This window comes from Nipponia nippon, unplaced genomic scaffold, assembly GCF_047370975.1.
Source record: "Nipponia nippon isolate SJK-2023a ecotype South Korea unplaced genomic scaffold, ASM4737097v1 scaffold_4, whole genome shotgun sequence".
Classification (NCBI taxonomy): Eukaryota; Metazoa; Chordata; class Aves; order Pelecaniformes; family Threskiornithidae; genus Nipponia; species Nipponia nippon.
The window spans coordinates 1,594,233-1,613,997 of record NW_028262358.1 but is presented as its reverse complement, the minus strand read 5'-3'; the positions used below and the strand labels follow the sequence as shown (position 1 = coordinate 1,613,997).

The 19,765-nt window shown below is 37.0% G+C and overlaps 1 protein-coding gene across 2 annotated transcripts in view; it reads left to right on the top strand.

Annotated features, from left to right (window-relative positions):
- Nucleotides 1-19,765, top strand: part of PSME4 (proteasome activator subunit 4) — a 68,045-nt gene that overhangs the window by 37,607 nt on the left and 10,673 nt on the right. For both annotated transcript variants that reach the window (XM_087773740.1, XM_087773741.1), the window contains 22 exons: nucleotides 4,177-4,232; nucleotides 5,343-5,399; nucleotides 5,586-5,641; nucleotides 5,723-5,821; nucleotides 6,319-6,381; nucleotides 6,534-6,629; nucleotides 7,469-7,600; nucleotides 9,100-9,309; nucleotides 10,033-10,169; nucleotides 10,495-10,548; nucleotides 11,270-11,399; nucleotides 12,063-12,144; nucleotides 12,684-12,837; nucleotides 13,375-13,444; nucleotides 14,176-14,301; nucleotides 14,664-14,816; nucleotides 15,561-15,665; nucleotides 16,494-16,585; nucleotides 16,988-17,119; nucleotides 17,778-17,986; nucleotides 18,304-18,389; nucleotides 19,382-19,510. In XM_087773740.1, the coding sequence (XP_087629866.1) occupies nucleotides 4,177-4,232; nucleotides 5,343-5,399; nucleotides 5,586-5,641; nucleotides 5,723-5,821; nucleotides 6,319-6,381; nucleotides 6,534-6,629; nucleotides 7,469-7,600; nucleotides 9,100-9,309; nucleotides 10,033-10,169; nucleotides 10,495-10,548; nucleotides 11,270-11,399; nucleotides 12,063-12,144; nucleotides 12,684-12,837; nucleotides 13,375-13,444; nucleotides 14,176-14,301; nucleotides 14,664-14,816; nucleotides 15,561-15,665; nucleotides 16,494-16,585; nucleotides 16,988-17,119; nucleotides 17,778-17,986; nucleotides 18,304-18,389; nucleotides 19,382-19,510 (2,428 nt within the window). The remainder of the gene's footprint in view (nucleotides 1-4,176; nucleotides 4,233-5,342; nucleotides 5,400-5,585; nucleotides 5,642-5,722; nucleotides 5,822-6,318; nucleotides 6,382-6,533; nucleotides 6,630-7,468; nucleotides 7,601-9,099; nucleotides 9,310-10,032; nucleotides 10,170-10,494; nucleotides 10,549-11,269; nucleotides 11,400-12,062; nucleotides 12,145-12,683; nucleotides 12,838-13,374; nucleotides 13,445-14,175; nucleotides 14,302-14,663; nucleotides 14,817-15,560; nucleotides 15,666-16,493; nucleotides 16,586-16,987; nucleotides 17,120-17,777; nucleotides 17,987-18,303; nucleotides 18,390-19,381; nucleotides 19,511-19,765) is intronic.

Genomic DNA, 19,765 nt, shown 5'->3' with positions numbered 1-19,765 from the left:
AAATTCCCACACGTGTTTTACATGAATGACCTAAATAGCTTAATAAAAATCCTTCTGAAAATCCCATCATAGCTTAATTAAAAAACAGCTCATGCTATTCTAAATGCTTAGTATTACTGTGAATGTTTCAAACATGAGCACGTGTTCAGGGAGATGATAGGCAACTCAGTAGAAAAGCAGTTTGTACACAATCCATGCACAAATAAACTGCATAATTGGAATTTGTCACAATTGAAAAGAATAGTTAAATTTCAGTAGGAAATAGAACCTTAATACACGGTACTTGGAGTTGACTCACTTTTTATCCTGTAAGTAGCAAGGAATTTAAACTTCATCTTTTTTTGGAGGATGAATGACTTCTCTTCTGAAGTGCCATGCATAACAAATTCATAGAAAACTACTTCATGACTCAGCAGTGTGTATTTATATTATTATTCCACGTTGTGTTCTTAATCTTTAGTAGAGATGCCATTGATTTCAGCTCTGTTCTGTGAATTACTTTTTTGATGCAAAATGGGTAGTTACCAAGAGGAAGGGAAAAAAAGGAGTTGAGGAGGCTGCCAGAGGTGGTGAGGAGCAATCCTTTACGACAGCAGTAGTTTTTTGTGGCTGAATTAAGGTGTTCAAAGCCATAGTCAGAGCTGTGGTGAATTATCCTGACATAGTTGGGGAAAAAAATGAATACACAGGTTTTTTTGCACCTGCAGAAACACAATGTCACGGTTGCTCTGCCACACGAGATGTGTGCAGGTATAGATAATGCTTCCATGCACAGAGTCTACCCTTTTTCTTAAAGGGCCACTGTAATTGTAAGTGATATATCAACTCCTTTTGTTACACTGACTCTCATGGCTTGCAAATAAAGATTATTTCAAAAGCAGACAGTATAAGGTTGAGAAATCTTTCCCTGATGCTCAGTTGAGTTCCCCTTCACTTTGGTTCCCTTCCTTGCAGCCTACTTACTAATGAGAGAACACTAAGCAGCTGATTTAGGGAGGCAAAACCAGGTTTACTTGGAGAACATCTGTTTTTTTGTCTCCCTCTTAAATACAGCTTGGTTAGTTAGGATGCAGTATTACTCTACTCTTGCTACAGGCACTGGTAGGAGCTTTCTTAATGTCCTTTCACTGAAGGTGTTCAGACTACAGGTGAAGGATAAGACCACCTTTTAGATGTGTAAGGATGTGATATCGTATGCGGAGGGGCAGGGCTAGCTAACCTCTCTTGGCGTCTCCAGGAAACTTCCCAGCTCTGCTGGGGGAGCTGCACACAGAAAAGGAAACAGGTACTCCTCCACGGTGAGTAACCCTGTCTTCTCCTTGTACACCTTCCGACTGTTGTTTCTTAATTTCTTACGTCAAAATAGGTTGATGCAGCCCTTGGTCTAGTCCTTAACGTGGCACAGGGTTTTTTTGCAATTAGAAAAATTTTCTCTGCAATTGGTTCAGTGGAGAGATGCTAAAAGTTATTTGTTTCTGAAAAAGCTGCATCTGATTGCTGAACTGTACTTACATACTGAGGAATACGTACACAGAGACTTGAATGAAGTGCTCTGTTGTAAAACGTCTGGAAGTTGAAAAACACAGTGCATTAATTTTTGTCAAATAAAGATGTTTTTGTACTGTGACAAATAAGGGAATGAATTCTTCAAAGTTCTGTTTAATTGGGATTTCTGTTCCAGCTATAATTTTGGATACTCTTTGTTCATAAGTTTTCTTGGCAATTTGTGTTGAAAACCGTTGATACAGAACGAAGCACAGTATTATATATACATTGCATGAAGCACTGTCGTGAGAGCCTTACTGTCAGGATTGGCTGGAGTGAAGAAAAACATTTCATGCCTCTTCCTTTTGTGTGTCTGAAGTAAAACACTTAGTTTTCTCTGGCTCAGTGGCAGGCACTTATAATGCTGAATATTACTAGCATGGATCTTAGTTTGTGGGCCAGCTATAAAACTTCATTGTGTTTTGAACATAATGTTTTTCATCCTATTAGTAGCCTTGTTGAAATAAATGGTTTTGCCTGTGGAGTAGTGTCATGGTGAGTGTAAGGGCTATACCAGGCTAGTTCTTGATTACTGGATGCTATGTGTTGAGTTGTTACTCCGGGTTTCCTCAGGAACCTGAAGTGTAGAGAGAGCTTGGAGTGTTGTTTTTCCTTTGTTTTAAATATTAGAGATTTGGTTCGGAGCTTGGCTAGCTGGCAAAGAACAGTTGAACGTGTTTTGCTCGGAGTGGGAAAGAAGTGCGAAGGTGTGTAATCTTCCTGTAGACTACCTAAGGGAAACTGGGAAATTGCACTTGAATTTTCTTGCCTCATAGGTAGGAAAGCCTTATGTGAACTTAGTTTGTGTATTTATATCAGGGGAAACTGTTTAAGGGTAAAAATACATTAAAATACCATAGAAGAAATTAGTGCTATGAGCTCGTTTACCTATCAACATACCCAGGTTACTGTACCAAAAAAAAAGTGATTGCTTAATGTCTAGCCGTCTGAGATTGTTAGATTTATCTGTTACCTTCTTTTTTTAAAAGAAGTAATAGTATTTGGGGTGGGAAGGTTCACTCTTCTTTTTTTCCCAGATGTTAATTGCAGAAACATCCCCTCTCTGTATTTTCCCAACTGGAAAGATCTGATCTTGGACAAATATATAGCAACCACTTTCAAAGTCAATCGTGTAGATGATTCTAAAAGAGAGAGTGTGTGAGACCATAAAAACTTTATTTATTCAGGACCAAAGTACTGGATTGACGTTGGGCGTTTTGGAAATTGTATTAGTGGCCAGGTTGTACCTTAAGCACCTATGCCAGCGCTGAGTTTGCGGGGGGAAAAAAAAAGTGGGAAGATTTTTGGAACGGCTTATTTTCAAGTTAACGTAGTGCTACCAGAAATGCAACAGGAAAAATGATATTAGGACTTGACTTCTTGATGTCTAAATCGATTAAGAAAAAGACATTTCAGTTTGGCTTTTGTTGGTGCAGGCGTGACTGTTACAAGGGTTGTGAAGTCAGTTTACTTAATTTTTGGTTGCAAGTTTATTTCCTTCATCTAATCAGCACAATAATTGTAGCGCTCGTGTTTTAATGTGTTCACTTTTACAGGAGAAACATGACCCTCATTTCTGGTTCTGAGACAGAAGTTTGCTATTGCCTGAAATCTGAAAGTTTATTTTAGTATCTCGTAGCACATGCTCACATACAGAATCTATAGCGTTTTCTGATGTGTTATTTAGCATTTGTAATAGGAGTAGACTCACATTGCTTCACTTAGCTTGTTTTATTCTGATTATACTGTCAATGCAATTTTATGTGAAGATTATTTTTATGGGGATTACTTGCTGATACTATTTGTTTAATATAATACACTGGTGTATTTTGTGCTTGAAAGCTTGAATTTGTCTACCTTAATGTTTTAGGGGTGAGACTATAGTTTTTCTGTTTTTGTTTTTGTTTTTTTTTTTAAAAACAACCTACAAACAAAACAAAAAACCCAAGTGTATGTTCTTATGTCTTTTAAATTCATTGGCATGCGATATCTGAGTCTGTATTTTTTTTTTTCATGGTTATATAAAAGCAAATCCACAAAGACTAAGAATTCACTTTGAAAAAAATATTTTGGATAGGTAGTTGACCCAAATCCTGGAAGACACATTGCTTTATTTCTTGGTATGGTTATTAATAGTGAACTTCGTATAGCAGTAAGTAGCACTTCTTTAGATAATGGGTACGTTACTTTATAAAGAAAGGACCAAAGTCAGAAAAGCTTCATCGGCTTATCTTCTCAGAAAAGGATTCTGCCTCAGCACTCAAATTCACCTGTCCTTCCTAGACTAAGATGACTAGGAGCCACGCTTGTTTTGATGAGTGTGTTCGTAGGTTTGACAATGAGACCAAATCTCTGGCTATTTAACAGAACTGATGAGGGTTCTGTTAAATGAGAAATCAAGATTCTGGGTTCAAGGTGGTCCCCTTATGGTGTACTTGTCTCTGACAGTCTGAGCCATAGGTACGGTTGATTTACAAATGTTAGAACTGAGGCTATTTCCTGTTTCTAAATCCAAATATCTTTGGCACTACTGGCATGAAATTTAAATTATTAAAATGAATTAAACGTCAATGAAATTCATAGTCAATTATTTCCATAATGTGTAGTAATACTTGATTTGTTTTCACGCAGGGTCCCAAGTCTGGTGTCCTTGGAAGAGACGAAACTGTACACTGGTGTCGAATATGGTAAGTTGATCCAAACTCTGTTCGGACAGGTTGTAAGTGGTTTTTTCATTTTTTTCATTTTTTTTTTTTTTTTTGTCTGCTGTAAAAACAGTAGCTTCTTTTTGAGGTCATAATTTTGATTCTTCTCTTTATATTAAATGGGTTTTTTGGCCAACACAGAAGTTCTTGTGTATGTACCATTTCATCTTCAGTGATGGTATACAAGATACAGATCTGCTGCAATAATATGGCTGGGAATGGGAGCTCAGCTCCAACCCCCAGGTCAGAACGGGTTGGACCTGTGTACTTCCGCACAGATGGGAGGTGCAGGAAGCAACACCCACCACCCAAGGACTGCACTTGAGAGACAGAAAGAATCAAGGCATAACCTGCTAAAGGCTGTGACAGCTCTGTTAAAAGAAATTTTCAGGCTTTGTGTATTCTTCACCATCTTCCAAGTGAAGATGAGCTATTTAAATAAGGAACTGAGACACATGGTAACTGCTTATCAGACTATTAAATGGTTTCAGGTGCTTTAATACTTCCAAAATCTGGTCTATTGGCTTGCAAGTTTGTAGCCATATAGCATGTAATAGAGAATGGGCGTTTATTTAGTAGTCTTTTGCAGCAATTAAGATTTTTCTGGTTTAAAACTTTCCAAGGAGACTGCTTGTGTCATTGATCCTTCTTTCTCCTGCATTTTTTGTTGTTTAGATTGGGAACGTCTGTTCCCCTCCATGTCTTGAAGGGGAATAAGTCCCCACTCTTGCACTGGCTTGATCACCTGATATGTAAAATCTGTATTCTATTGACTTTCTTTTTTACCCTGCTTAATGTGTTACTCAGTTTTCATATGCTAAATAATCTGCCTCAATCTGTGGTTAGAAATGAAGCCAGCTGTCAAGGCAGATAAAGAAGGTTATGTACCTATAAAAAACATACTGTTGACTTGATAAACAAAAGAAGGCCCTATGAGAGTGGTGTCCTTAGATATAACAAGCTGGTTATTTTTGTAATAGTCCATACTGCCATTTCTGAATAGTCTGCTCTGGCTTTCCACTGGTTTACTTATCTATAAATGGCCTTTTATGCTATCGCATAATAAAGAGAAAATGTTTCATTTTTTTGTAGATTTATCAAGAGAGAATTATCGGGAAACAATTGCAAGAGTTACAAGGAAATTGCTGCGTAAGTTTAACCATTCTATCTAAAAAGTACTGTGTTGTGCTTTTAAGTATAATTTTATAGACGAGAAACTGGTTTCATTTACTTTTCCTATAATTCTTAAATTGAAGCTTTGTAGAAATAAAATTCTTGCTAATTTTTAAAGCTCTTTTCCTGTCTGATAATAAATTATTTTTCTTCCAATTGCAGGCTATATACTTGATAATTCAGAAGATGATACCAAGTCTTTATTTCTAATAATAAAGGTATACTTATAATGTGTAATACTTAAGACAAGATTACTTGTTTTGCAAAATAATAACTTTGTCATCTTTTTCTTTCTACAGATTATTAGTGATGTTTTGCAGTTCCAGGGGTCTCACAAGCATGAGTTTGATTCACGATGGAAAAGCTTTAATCTAGTGAAAAAATCAATGGAGAACAGGGTCAGTGATTTTTCTTTGTAAAGCTTAGGTGAGGGACGGAAATAGTTCCTAATGTTCAGAAAGACTTTTTTCCTATTTTTGTTACTGTCCTAATCGGTCTTCATAATTCTGAAATCTAATTCCTTGATAATATTGTTTTGCAGTGCTTTTGTACCTTTATTTGGAAATCTTATGAGTAAATAGCTTAGCATTTCTGAACTGTAGTAACCCTCTGGTTGCATATGTCCTTGGACCAAAGTCTGAGATTTGGCATGGTGCTCCCTTCTGGTCCTTGTTAACTGAGAAATTTCTGTGACTGGAGCTTCCTTTTGCTTACAGAGTAGCAGGCAAACAAAAAGCTTTACTAGGGCAACAAAAAATCAAGGTTGTCTGCCAAGAAGAATTTCTACATGAAATTTGCCTGTTTCTAGAAGAAAAAGAGTCCATAGGGAATTCAGTCAGTGCAAATTGCTGATATGAATACTGAAATCTCAACCCAATTATGTGTTTGTTTACAGCTTCAAGGGAAGAAACAGCATATCAGAGCTTTGCTGATAGACAGAGTTATGTTGCAGCATGAGGTAATACTTTCACGTAAATCTCCACTGACTGCTTTACTTGAAAAGCTGATTTGTTATGTTGTTGTTTAGCAAAAGATGCAATAATCCTTTGCTAGTGTCCTACACGTGTGAAATGTAAAATGTGTCCTTTATTTGTTTTCTATGCAATTCAGCTGAGAACACTAACGATGGAAGGCTGTGAATATAAAACTTCCCACCAGGAGATGATCAGAGATCTTTTGTGTTTGTCCACAAGTTCATATGGTCAGGTAAGGAACAACTCCTTTTGAACTGAAAGATACGGAGTTTTTTGTTGATCTCTTATGTTTTCAGGATCTTCACTTTTCAATTTATTTCCATGGCAACATGAAATGTTGACTGACTTATTTCATTTGCATTAGTTGCCAATTTTGGCATAGTTTTTGCTTGAAGCCCCTTCTTTGTTAAATAACTGAACTGGGTGGAGAGGCTGCCAACTTAGGTTTCAAATTTTTAATTTTTTGAGAAACTTAACTCTAGGCTTCTAAAAACAATAATCCAATAGCAAATTTTAATAAATATACCAGGTGGAGGTTCTTAGATGTGATGATATGATTCATGACACTATTTGGAATGCTAAGGTCTACTTTTAGGAAGTAGCTATGATGGCATTCTAGTTCTTAAAAAAAAAAAAATAAAAATCCACAAACCAAGTGTGCTGATAGTTAGATTCTAAACTCTTTGCCCGATGGGAGCTCTATGTATATAAATTCAGATCCATCCACAATGTCTACAGGCTCTTCAGAGTTCTGCTAACTGCATCTGTTATTCTAGCTGTTTGCTTTCCAAATGATCTTAAAAACACAGTGACCGGTTTTGGCAACACAAAGAATTTTCTTTAACTTCATAGCTGTTCTCAAGTAAATGCTAGAAACAAATAGGTTTTTCTGAGCAACTGTGAGCAAGGGTGAGGGGAAGCATACTATTTACGACCTTCTACAAATACTTTTGTTTCTGTGCACAAATACATCATGTAAACTCTGTGCATAAGTAACTCAAATGGATGTTATTTTTGTATAGCATATTTTTCTTTCAGAAGACTTTCTAGTTAATGTCTCCCTTCCCACAGGTCAGAAGTAAAGCTCAGCAAGCATTCTTCACAGCTCTGGGAACATACAATTTTTGTTGCAGAGATATCATTCCCTTGGTTTTGGAGTTCTTGCGTCCAGACCGGCAAGATGTCACTCAAAAGCAATTTAAAGTACTGTCTCATTAACTTTTGTTTCGTGTCTGTCTTTTGAAAGTGTTTTTATAGCAGAAGTTTTAATGGTGAAAGTGGGATTTGCTTGTTTATCAGCATGACTGATATTTTCATGGCATGTAGCTTATGCATGACTCGTGTAAGGAATTATTTGGATTAGATCAGTTGTCAAGAGAAATTTTGTGTTTACATATGTTCCTCATTTCATTGTGTGTTCAGGTATTACAGAAATGTATGTTAACACCTACTTTTAAATTGCAAAATGGAAATTGAGAAGCTATAGTCCAAGGTGGTAAAACTCATCAAGCAGTTCTGTCAGCTGTAGTAGTATAAGAAAATAGCGTGAACTGGACAAAAAGTTGATCACCCAAAAAAGTTATACTAAATCAGGTGGGGTTTGTTACGAAGTGGTGGGTAATTGCTGATGCTGTCAGGCCTCAAAATGGTGCCAACACGGTGGTGCCAGGACGCAATCTATCCGTCCGGGTGTTTGAAAGCATCGTGTTCCCCTCCTTCCTCTGCACCCCCCTCGGTCCTCCTGGCCGCAGAGGCAAGTTGAACTCGTTGTATGGTCAGAACAGCAGCTATGGCTTATTGTCCTGCTCCAGCTGCCTGATAGGTACTATCAGACAGCATGTGATTACATTGTTTGCATATCTTATTATCCCTTTTCTTGTTTCTTGATGATTATTTTTTTTCCTGCTGTCCTCGTACCTCCCTTTCTCCATCCCCGTCTCCTCCCAGATAAGCAACCCGCACCTCGTTACTTTTTCCCAATTGGTCCCAGTTTTGCTACACTTACAGCATTTCTTACCATACCTGATTTTGGTATTTCTGTTACTGCTACTGGGCAGTCTTAGCCTATATGATATTACCGATGTGGTTACCTGGGCACTGTTGTTCTTGTAAGACTCTGCTCTCCAAAAGGTCCCCCAAATTTCCTTCCAATTACCTGTGAAATTTGGCTGTTTCTCACATAACTCCCACTTTATCACCTGTGAAATCCAGCCACCCTTTGTTTCACTCTAACTCTTGTCAGCTTCTCACACAGTCGCCTGCCGTGTTCACCAGTTTGCGTCACGTCCAGTAGTTATCCACATCCTATTCAGTCGCCATTATTTCAGGTGCCTAGTTAACAGCATTATGACTTGCCTGCAGCCCAAATCCGAATAAGTTCACAGAAAGGCCAGGTGTGGTACTTGATCATTGAATAATCTCCTTTATAATGTAATTCCAAAATCAGTCAGCCATTCTGTGGATAAATTAATTGGCAGGGCTTCCAATCTCATTAAAATGGTTCTTTAGCATGAAGAGGATTCTGTGAAAAGTCTTCAGTATTTTGACAATGAGGCTGCGTAGCTGAATGTTTATGGTGCATTTTAATGATTTGGCAATGTGAAGATTAGTTTTCATTCTGCGTGGGTGCATGCTTATGTAGATAGATATCACTTATGTGAACAATGCTTTAACTTTTTTAAATTACATCTCTCATTTTGCAGGGTGCCTTATATTGTCTTCTTGGAAATCACAGTGGAGTATGTTTGGCAAATCTTCACGATTGGGACTGTATTGCACAGACGTGGCCAGCGATTGTTTCTTCTGGGCTTAGCAAAGCTATGTCCTTGGAAAAACCATCCATAGTTAGACTTTTTGATGACCTAGCAGAAAAAATCCATAGGCAGTATGAAACAATTGGATTGGATTTTGCAGTAAGTGACAGAATGCTTGGTGTTAATGTCTGGGATTCTGAGAGCGCTGATTACATAAATGCTTGAGACTCATGTATATTATTTGAGTTAGTGTTCTGATGTTAATCACATCCTGATTTCTCTTACAGAGGAACATAGACCTGTATTTCCGAGACTGAAGTAACAGAGCTTCCTGTAATACTGTTGGAATTTGTAACTTTTTGTTAACCTCTGAGGAAGCCTGTTACAGACAGGAAGTTTAAGTTGCCTTGCAGTGTTAATTAGTATGGGTGGTGCTGATCGGGTGTGAAGATGTGTGTTGGTAGGACAGTGTCATCAAATTGACATTGTCAGTATTTGTAGTGTTGTCGCACTATGCTAACACGCAGTGCTCATTACACAACTGCCTTTTGCCTAATCAGTGGGATAAATGGCATGGTACTTATGTTAAAGAATGAATGCCAATTAATAAAAATCTTTTCTAGACGAATTTTACGCTTTAATGAAGTAGCAAAGTGTCTCTTTACCTTTATCTTAAAATAGAATAAAACATTTACTTGGAGAAATAATTCTACTGTGTGAACACAAAAGCTGTCTTCCCTACTTCTTCACAGGCTTGTCTATGTGGACAGGAAATTGTGCACTCTTCATATGATTCTGAACTCATTTAAAAACAGAAACAAACAAACAGAAAAACTTGTAAGTTGCTGCTCAGTCCTAAATCTTTGCATTCTTTGTCAACAGGTTCCAGAGAAATGTGTTGAGATAGCTGTTATGCTGCAAAAAACAGAACATCTGAGTTCAAACTTCACAGGTCTTTGTTCAGAAGAAATTCAGTTAGGAATTAAGCGACAGAAAGAAAAGAACGCTGAGGCTCTGCGGTAAGTTAAACTTCCCTTAACACCAGCTTGCGCTGCGTGATATTTACTGTACATTAAATGTAACAATCCCAACCTGCTAAACTAAGTCTTAAGCTCAATAAATTCAGAATGTCCAAGGATTGTTGTGATGTCTTCTCTCCTGACTTGGCAGCCTCTTTCCTCTGCGCTCATATTTCCTTCCTTCCTCTTCCTCCTCTTCTCTGTCCTCCCAGTTTGTGCCACATTTACTGTGTTGCCTTCACCCACCTTTTGTTGAGGACCTTTTATTCTGTTTTTAAATGGTTCTCAATAGTGTCTGGTTGATGATTCCCTCTTTTTCCCTCAGAAACTATGAAAATTTGGTCAACATGCTGCTGGACTGTGTGGAACAAAGAAATCTGTAAGTCTCCCTTTCTGTGCGTGAGAATCTGGGGGGGGCTGGATTGGTGGTGGCTATGTGAGTAAATAGCAGTTGCATCCAGAAGTGCAGTTAGCATGACCAGTGTTGAGTAATGTTGTTTTTTCACCCTCGAGTTAATTGTCCAAAAGCAATTTGTTAGCAGCAGTCTTGCATAAAATGGATTGTGGGTAGCTTCTTGGAGAGTTTTTGCAAAGGTATCTGCAAGAACTGAATTTCTGGAGGTCCTTGTGCGTTTGCATATGGATTCTGCTTGCCCAAGCAGGAAGATAAAGGCCAATATAGGGGAATCTTGCATTACTGTCTCCTAGGTAAAGATGTGAATGAGTCTTGAATTTATTTGCATTTGAAGCTTGATTTGTTAATATAAGGTATCATCACATCTTGGAGTTTAGCTTTGTCATTAATTAGTTTGACCTGTTATTTTTTTAATATTAGTTTGTTGTGGGGGGAAAAAAGCTCTGGTTCTGTCTGCATAATACTGACATCTGGATAGATTTTAATTGGTAGCATAATATTTGCACTTTTGTGTTGCCAGAACACTGGAGGTTTCCCTAAATGACAGTTAAGCTCGTTGACTGTAGAACATTTAGTCCAAACATATTTACATAATCTGAATCCGTATAGTCATTTCTGTGCAAAAGCAGTACATGCAACTCTGCTACTTATTGTCTGTTCTTAATATTTATTTTGGTTTTTTTAGTCCCTGGAAGTTTGAGCACATAAGTATTGGTTTTCTGTCTCTGCTCCTGAGGGACGATAGGATACTGCCTGTCCGTGCCATAAAATTTTTTGTGCAGTGTCTCAACCATGATGCAATTGTAGTTCGGAAGGTAAATACAACATAATTATATCTTTTTGTTTTGCAACTCATTAGATTTTTAGATCAGATGTTTGTGGTGTCTCGCAGTGATAAAGCACAAAATTTGGGGTGCACGTCCCTCCTCACTCTTCCAGCCATGCATGTGTACAAAAGCTCCTCATCCAAGTAGATGACGGTCTTGGCAGTGCTGTAGCTGTGACGTAGGATGTAAAGTCTGTAAACTGAGAAAATGTGGAACGTACCTATTCATTCTTATTTACTTCAGAATTTTGCAGTGTTTCTTTTGCAGATGTCTATTTTTTCCATCTGCAGCTTATTACTTGAAGGGAGCCATCTATGTGTTATATTTGCACCTTTTATTCTGCTTGTCACCTCAGTGAGGCTTAAAACCAATGGCCACCTCCTTTTTTTTCTGACAACGGTTAGTGGGGAGGCTTTTGCGGGCTATAAAGGTCACACTTCAGCCATGTCCTGTATCCCCTGAAATGAATGAGATTTACTTCTTTATGGGAAGTATCAGCCACTGGGGTGACAAAGTTCACTGTAATTTTCACTGGCTTTTTAGGGTGCTGAGTAGCTGGCTTAAAATGTGTCTATAATGAGATGATTAGACGCATCCTTCTGGAGGTAAGTGTAGGGAATGGATACATTAATGCCCATTTCTTTCTTGTAGGTGGCCATCTCGGCTGTTGCTGGTATTCTTAAGCAGCTTAAGAGAACACACAAGAAAGTGCCCATCTGCCCTTACGAAATAAGTAGGTTTTATTTAATATAAGAAATGTCTTACTAACGTTTATCCTACTTTTTTTTAAAGCATATCCTTCTGGTGAAATTAAACACAAAATCACAAGCTTTTCATTTCTCTCTGGTTGTTCATGTCCTAAGCAAACAAAATGGTTAATATAATTAGTCCTTTTTTGTTTGGTGTTTTTTGTTTTTAAACAGTGTTGTCCTTGCAAGTGTGTATTAAGCTATTCACTTACTCGAAGTGAGTTAAAACTTAAGAGATATGGTCATTCTCCTTTCAGAAAGCCTTGTAACTTGTGAGAATAATTTGAATATCTCCTTTTTATTCTTTTTTTAATAATTTCAAATGGCACCTTTATATAACTTGCTAAAGGGTTATCTTCTGTTACTGTTAGTGTTACTTTTAATCTAGGGCAAGTCTCTGTACAGATTTGATTAGGGGGAGAGAGACATAAAAGCTCTTTTAGAATCTTTTAATAAGAGTTGTAACATTTGCTGGGACTGTTAATGAAGAAGTTTGATAAAGTACCAATTCCTCTTTAACCAGGTGGAAACCCTAAGCCTTCCAGCATTCAGGCTGGCGACAGACCAGATAACCAGTGGCTGCACTACGACAGTCGGAGTTTACCAAAGACTAAGGAAGCTTGGGAGTCGTGTTGTTTTGTGGAGAAAACGCACTGGGGATATTATACCTGGCCTCGGTGAGTATCAGTAAGCATTAAGATAGAATTGTGAGAATCAGCAGAAAAAATCCTGTGGGAAATTAAAGTAATGTTTGTCAGGTTTAATTTTTTTAATTGAAACAAAAAAATATAATTTATTTTGTCCTTTGTGGTCCTTGCTTGTTTTACCGCTTCTGGGTGGGTTTTGTGGGGTTTTTTTGTTTGTGTGTTATTTATTCTCTACCTGCTTCTCTTTTGGTTTTGTGGGTACTGTAGGCGCATATTTCATATGGCTATTTAACTGCTGGTTTTCAAATGAAGTATGCATGTTTAAAAATTATATAGTTGTGAAATACGCAGAGTATTCTACCAGTAATAATTCTGGATTGCTTTCTGTAGCAAAACCTTTATAATAACAGACTTAACTTTTTTAATTGTAAGTTTTTGTTTAAGCTTTGCTCTTTTGGAGTTGATGATAAATCCTATTCAATATAGAGAGTATAGTAAAAGAAAGCTTATGATAATTTTCTTGGAAACATGTGTTACTAGGTTTTTTGTTTTGTTTTTAATATTCAGAACTATGACAGTTTATGCTCCAGTTGAGCATCAACCAAAGCTTGGGCGAAGGAGAGATGAGCTGACAGAGGTAAGGGGTTTGGTGTGTTTCAGTTTTGTGGTTTTTTAATACTATTCTCCTCCTTTCTTTTTTTAATATTGTCCACAGATTATTGTGGAGATCAAATTCTCTTCTCTATTTTAATCTAAGTATTGCTTGGCATTTAGAGAGTGCTTACACAATGTGTGGAAACAGATTTGTTTTGCTTGATTGCAAACCAAGATGGAGATTGAACTCAACTACTCAGTTTCATGGCTGTGTGGATGTAATCATGTTTTTAACAGGCAATAAGTGATAGCTATTCTGAAACCTAGATCCCCACAAGGCATTTTTAATTATATTTTTCTACTTCATTTTCATACTTACTGTGTTAGCATACAAGAAGAAATTATTATTTTAATGTATTGCAGCTTCTCTGTCAGTGGTCATGGAATAATTGTATTAATGAGCACTTTCTTGTTCCCTTTCAAATCTTTATCTGAGTTTAGAACAAGGTAATTAACGACAGTGGGAATGACTGCTTTGTAGGGGTTGTGCTAGTGAAAGGAAAGACAATCCGAAGTCATTAATGAAAATAAAAATCAGGAGCCTTGCAAAACATGACCCAATATTCCCTGTAAAATGAGGGGGGAAATGGATAACCCAGGCGTGATTTTTGCCAAAAATAGAATTAAAATGAAAAGTGGGACTTGGAAAGATTGGGATATCACTGTGACAATCAAGCACCTCAAAGCTAATCCTTATTTTTTTTTCTGTTACAGGCAGAACAAATTATATACGATCACTTTTCTGATCCCAAGTTTGTTGAGCAGTTAATAAAATTTTTGTCTTTAGAAGACAGAAAAGGAAAAGACAAATTTAATCCTCGCAGATTTTGCCTCTTCAAGGTAACTAGAGTTCAGTAACTAAATTGCTTCCATTTTGTAGATAATTATCAAAGCGTGGAAGAGCCACACACTACTTGGCTTATACCCCACTGTGGCAAAATGTTGATTTTTTTTTTTTTTTAAAGGTATGCTGCTATGATTAATCCTATTAATCCTCTCTTCTCATTAACTACGTAGGGAAGCATATTTAGAGTAATATAAAAGTACATAGGACACTTGGTGTATCATTCTGTTACAAAAGCAAAGTAATTCCACTCTCTGCATATTCAAATCTCAAGCACTTCACAATCTTCTGTTCTTCTTACGAAGGCAATGGTGTAGATGGATAATTACTGAAGACACTTTCACATCTTGTTTTACAGGGCCTTTTCAGAAACTTTGATGATGCCTTCTTGCCAGTTCTTCAGCCCCATTTAGAACAACTTGTGGCAGATTCCCATGAAAGCACCCAGAGATGTGTAGCTGAAATTATAGCTGGCTTAATAAGAGGTTCTAAACACTGGACATTTGAGAAGGTGCTGAAGTAGTATTTTTGAGTGATTCTAAGTTTGAATTATTAAACAAATTAAACATATGAAGTTGAGGGCTTTTAATGCGTCACCTCTGTCCAAGAAAGGACTGGAAAATGTGGCAACACTTAGCGCTTCATTGCCAAATTTTGAGCACATGTCATAGCTTGGTTTGGTGCCTATATAATACTGGGTGCTTCACGATTAACACTAAGAACAGTTTGCTGCTAAGGAGATAGCAAAGCTGACACGGCTTGTAATTGCCAATTGGCACAAGTGCTTATGTCCACCTTGGACTATTACACCTTTTAGTCTAGACCTAGCTGTCTAGATTACCTTTAAATGAATTTCTATGCTGAAAAATAATTCTGGGAGAACCAGTTCCTTAATAAAAAATAAAAAAAGAAATTTTTAAATGGGGGGGTGGGGGGGGGTGGTCCTTGGGGTGTGCAACACTGCTGTCCTACCAGAAGCAAAGTGCATGCAGTCTCTGATGCAATTGTACTTAAATCACCATGAAAATAGTGCATACGTAGTCCACAGTATTTGTAAACAAAATTAAAATGATCCCTGAAATCTTACCTCTGATAATATTTATTTCCTTTTATAAATATTGTACTATAGCTGCTTCCAAAATCAGTATTGTTTCTCCATGATTTGAAAAGATGGAAGGATTTGGGTTCACAGGGGTTAGATGGCCATTTTGTCCTGAAATAGACAAATCTTGTCTTTTGCCTTTTTGCTGAGCAGGTGGAAAAACTTTGGAAGCTTCTCTGTCCATTGCTTCGCACAGCTTTATCCAACATCACAGTGGAAACATATAATGATTGGGGCACATGCATAGCAACCTCCTGTGTAAGTACCCCATTTTTAGTCTCGTAAAGCTGTATCCAGGTGGTCAAGTTTTACAGATATGATGTAAATAAGAGCTTTATGAACAGAGGTATTTGGGTATATTTTTATCAGCTAAAACTGTAAATACAGTATAAAAACAGCATCCATTTAAAGTCTCATAGCTTTTTTTTTGGAAATTTTGTTCTCTTCTGTCCTTTGCAGACAAATACAGCATTTTAGAAAGGAAATAAAGCCTTAGTTTTCTTTTTAAGTATTTTAGAAGAGCTGTATAAGGTTAGTGGGTGATCATGTGTACGCTTGCTATGTGTTCAATGTTTGTGGGAGTTTTTGAACTCAAATTACACATTGATTCTTGCTCTAAAAGTGTGCAGCTTAGCATTATGCTGCAAAAACTAAGTCTCAAGTTATCTTCTAACATACAGTAAGATTTCTGTACACCGTGGTGGACTGGGAGTTGTGGTGTCCGAGAAGCAGGGTAAATGATAGGCCACAAATACCTTGGATCAGTAATTCTTTGAAGTCACTTAGCATAGTTTGTCAGCCAGAACCCTGACAATTAATTAGCAAAATTCAGACATGGTTATTCATATATGTCAAAAATGAAGTTAAAATTCCTTCTATTCTTGTCATTGTATTTACCAAATAATTAAAACTGCATGTAGTTTCATTGGGTTTTCCTCCTATTGAGGTTCATTGTGAAAAGATATTTAACTTTGCGCATGCTTAATAGAGTAAACCCAAATCTCTGTCAAAACTTTCCTCGTTTATACATTATTTACATTTTAAAAATCCCCAATTTGCTTATCTCTGATACCTGTTTATTTTCAGGAGAGCAGAGATCCTAGGAAACTGCACTGGTTATTTGAATTGCTGTTGGAATCTCCATTGAGCGGTGAAGGAGGATCATTTGTAGATGCATGGTAAAATTAATTTTAACTGTTTTATTATGGCTGAATAAAGAAGGAAATAAAGCATGGATAAAACGTATTGAGAGCATATTGTGCCAGCTGGCTTGTAGAAGCAGGGAACAAAAGTGCTCCTTTCCAATTAGCTTTCCCCACACAATGGCAGTTTCTTCGTTTTTGTTTTTTTTTTTTTTTTAATGTAATTAAATCTAGTTAACGGAATCTGAAGGTTTGGAACTGGCATAGCAGCAGTACTGTTGTATTATTCTGTAATTTTTACCCATCTTTGCGTGCAATTCACACAAAGGTGCTTTTATACATTGACACACAGAAAACATTCCAAAAGAAGGCTTGGAAAGGACTGGGGAAGGGAGGAACACTTTTGTATGACTAAAGTTAAGCTGTTCTGATTCCTAGCCGGCTTTATGTACTGCAAGGTGGCCTTGCACAGCAAGAGTGGAGAGTACCGGAGCTGTTGCATAGACTGCTGAAGTACTTGGAACCTAAACTCACACAGGTTTACAAAAACGTCCGAGAGAGAATAGGAAGGTCAGTGTTCTCTTCTGTAGTTCTTGGGGTGTTTTTCTCTTTGTTTTATTTGGGTAACTGAGTATCTAAATAATTACACTGAAGTGGTCACTGCTTATCTTTGTTAATACTGGTAATAGAAATTTGATAAATTATTGTTAACAGACTTGCTTTGGGAACTTCAGATGAGTTCTCTGGTTTTGTCTTTTATTGTATATGGCCTGTTATGTCTATGTACATCGCTAAAGCTCTTAAACACACAAACAAAACAAAACAACAAACACTCCAAACACACACACACGCCCCCCCAAGTTCAAACCACAACACCACAAACCAAATTTACTGTGTCTAAACCCTAATAAGTCATAAACATACAGGGAATCCTTTAGAGAGCACTTCAGTGCGTTAAAAACTAGTTGCAGATCTGTTCAGAGGAGAGGGGGGTTATAGCTTAGTGATTGTCTAACTCTGCTTGATGCAAATATCTACAAAGAGGGTATTTGAAAAACATTTGTTTTTAACTAACTTTAAAGTGAAGATAAGAGGAAATTTTCTACAAGTATTAAGCTTCAAAGTTCAACAAAAGGACCTCAGATCTCTTAGCTATGTTCTCTAGACAGTAGTCATGCTAACTGTCTGTTCTTGCTTTCTTTGTGTGGTTTTGTTTTTTTTTTTTTAGTGTTTTGACCTACATATTCATGATAGATGTTTCCTTGCCAAATACTGCTGCAACTAAATCTCCTCGTGTCCATGAATTTACTACCCGGATACTTGAAAATCTTAAACCCCTCATGGAAGCAGATGAAGAAATTCAGAATCATGTCATGGAAGAGAATGGAGTTGGTGAACAAGATGAGCGAACTCAGGGCATTAAACTTGTGAAAACTAGTGAGTTACTTAATGAGTTTAAGAACTGGGGGGGGTGTGTGTGTGTGTATTTTAGGACATGATGATTGAGGTCTGCAAATCACACAGTTGCAGTACACAATTTCACCTCTCAATCTGTGCTGCAGCAAGGTATCTGTTGTTTCAGGGTTGAGGTTTATAAAGTCACCTTTACAGGGTCAAACTACCAGTATAGGTCCACTCTAATGTGTGAAAATCTCCCAGGCAAGTCTTGCAGTAAATTTGGTCTACAATTTGTTTTGGGATTATTATTATTTTTCATCATCTTAATCAGTGATCATTTCTCTTTATAAAAACAGTTCTGAAGTGGTTGATGGCAAGTGCAGGACGGTCCTTCTCTACAGCTGTCACAGAGCAACTCCAGCTTTTGCCCTTATTTTTCAAGGTATATGCTTTAATTGCTACTTTATTAGTCATGTTTGATTAAAAAGGGCTTCTATATATATAAAGCAAAGTTATAAGGGACTTTTTAAATAAAAAGAAAACCAATAATGGTAATAAACATGCATACCAAGGAGGCCAAAATGGGTTTTTTATGCTTGGGTATGTTTACAGCTGGTAATCTAGCCTGTTAAATGGTTTCCTGATGATAATGACTTGTAGGTGAATGCCCTGTACATGTGTAATTTGGGGGAAAAGTGTTTAATTCATGGGGGGGGCGGGGGGAAGAGTGTTTAATTCATGAATGAGTGTATGTTGTTTCTGTTCTGATACTTATCTTTAGTTGTTTTCTTTCATTCCGTGATTATACAAGTCTTTTGAAATGGTGTTCTCATTGTTTTTCTCATGTTTTTCCTGGCACCTCTAATCCCTGTATACTTTTATGAAGCTGGGTCATTGAGTGCTCCATACCTGAAAGCATTTGCGTGCTCCAAAGCATGTGTCTTACCTGATATACACATCAGTCAGGTTATCCCACAATAATGTACGTGACCACAACATAAAAGTTTACTTATGTGAAAGTGAACTTGAAATACTGATAAAGCTTTCTCTCAGTTTTGGACCTACATCTAAAATATTAAATTAATTGGATTTGATACCAAAAGAATTGCAATGGGGAACCAAAGTTGTAATAGCACCCGTTTAATCCTCTTTCAGAGCTCCAGACTAACCATACTGTTTAGATAAGTAATATATGGTGCAGGGAACAAGGATCTCATGATTCTATGCATTTTTTTTTTCCACAGGTTATTGCTGAGAATACTTTAACTTTATAGCGATTGTTTTTCCTAGTTAACTTAATCTTTCTGCATTATTAATTAATTTTTCCTGGATAACTTTCCTTTCATGAGATTAAACTAGAAAGTTTCGGGATTTTGCTGTTAGCAATGCTTATTTACTAACACTAGCCTTCCCCTCTCTGATCTTGTTCTCTAGATTGCACCGGTAGAAAATGACAATAGCTATGATGAGCTCAAAAGAGATGCTAAGATGTGTTTGTCATTAATGTCTCAGGGTTTGCTGTATCCTCAGCAAGTGCCTTTGGTACTTCAGGTGCTAAAACAAGTGAGTATGGTTGGAATAGCTGAAAGCTTCTTGTTATCTGATGCACTCTGTGCCTTTTTTTTTAAAGATTATACAATAGTTGTAATTGAAGAGAATCAAATGCTGATTTTTCTTAGAGGTGAAAAAGAGTTTATTAGAAGCATTTTTAAAACATTCTTAGAAACCGTAAATGTATCTTGTTTTGTTTCCTACTTGCAAACATTTAAACAACTTGTATCTTGATAAGAAATTGAACAGTATTTTAATAAATTAAAA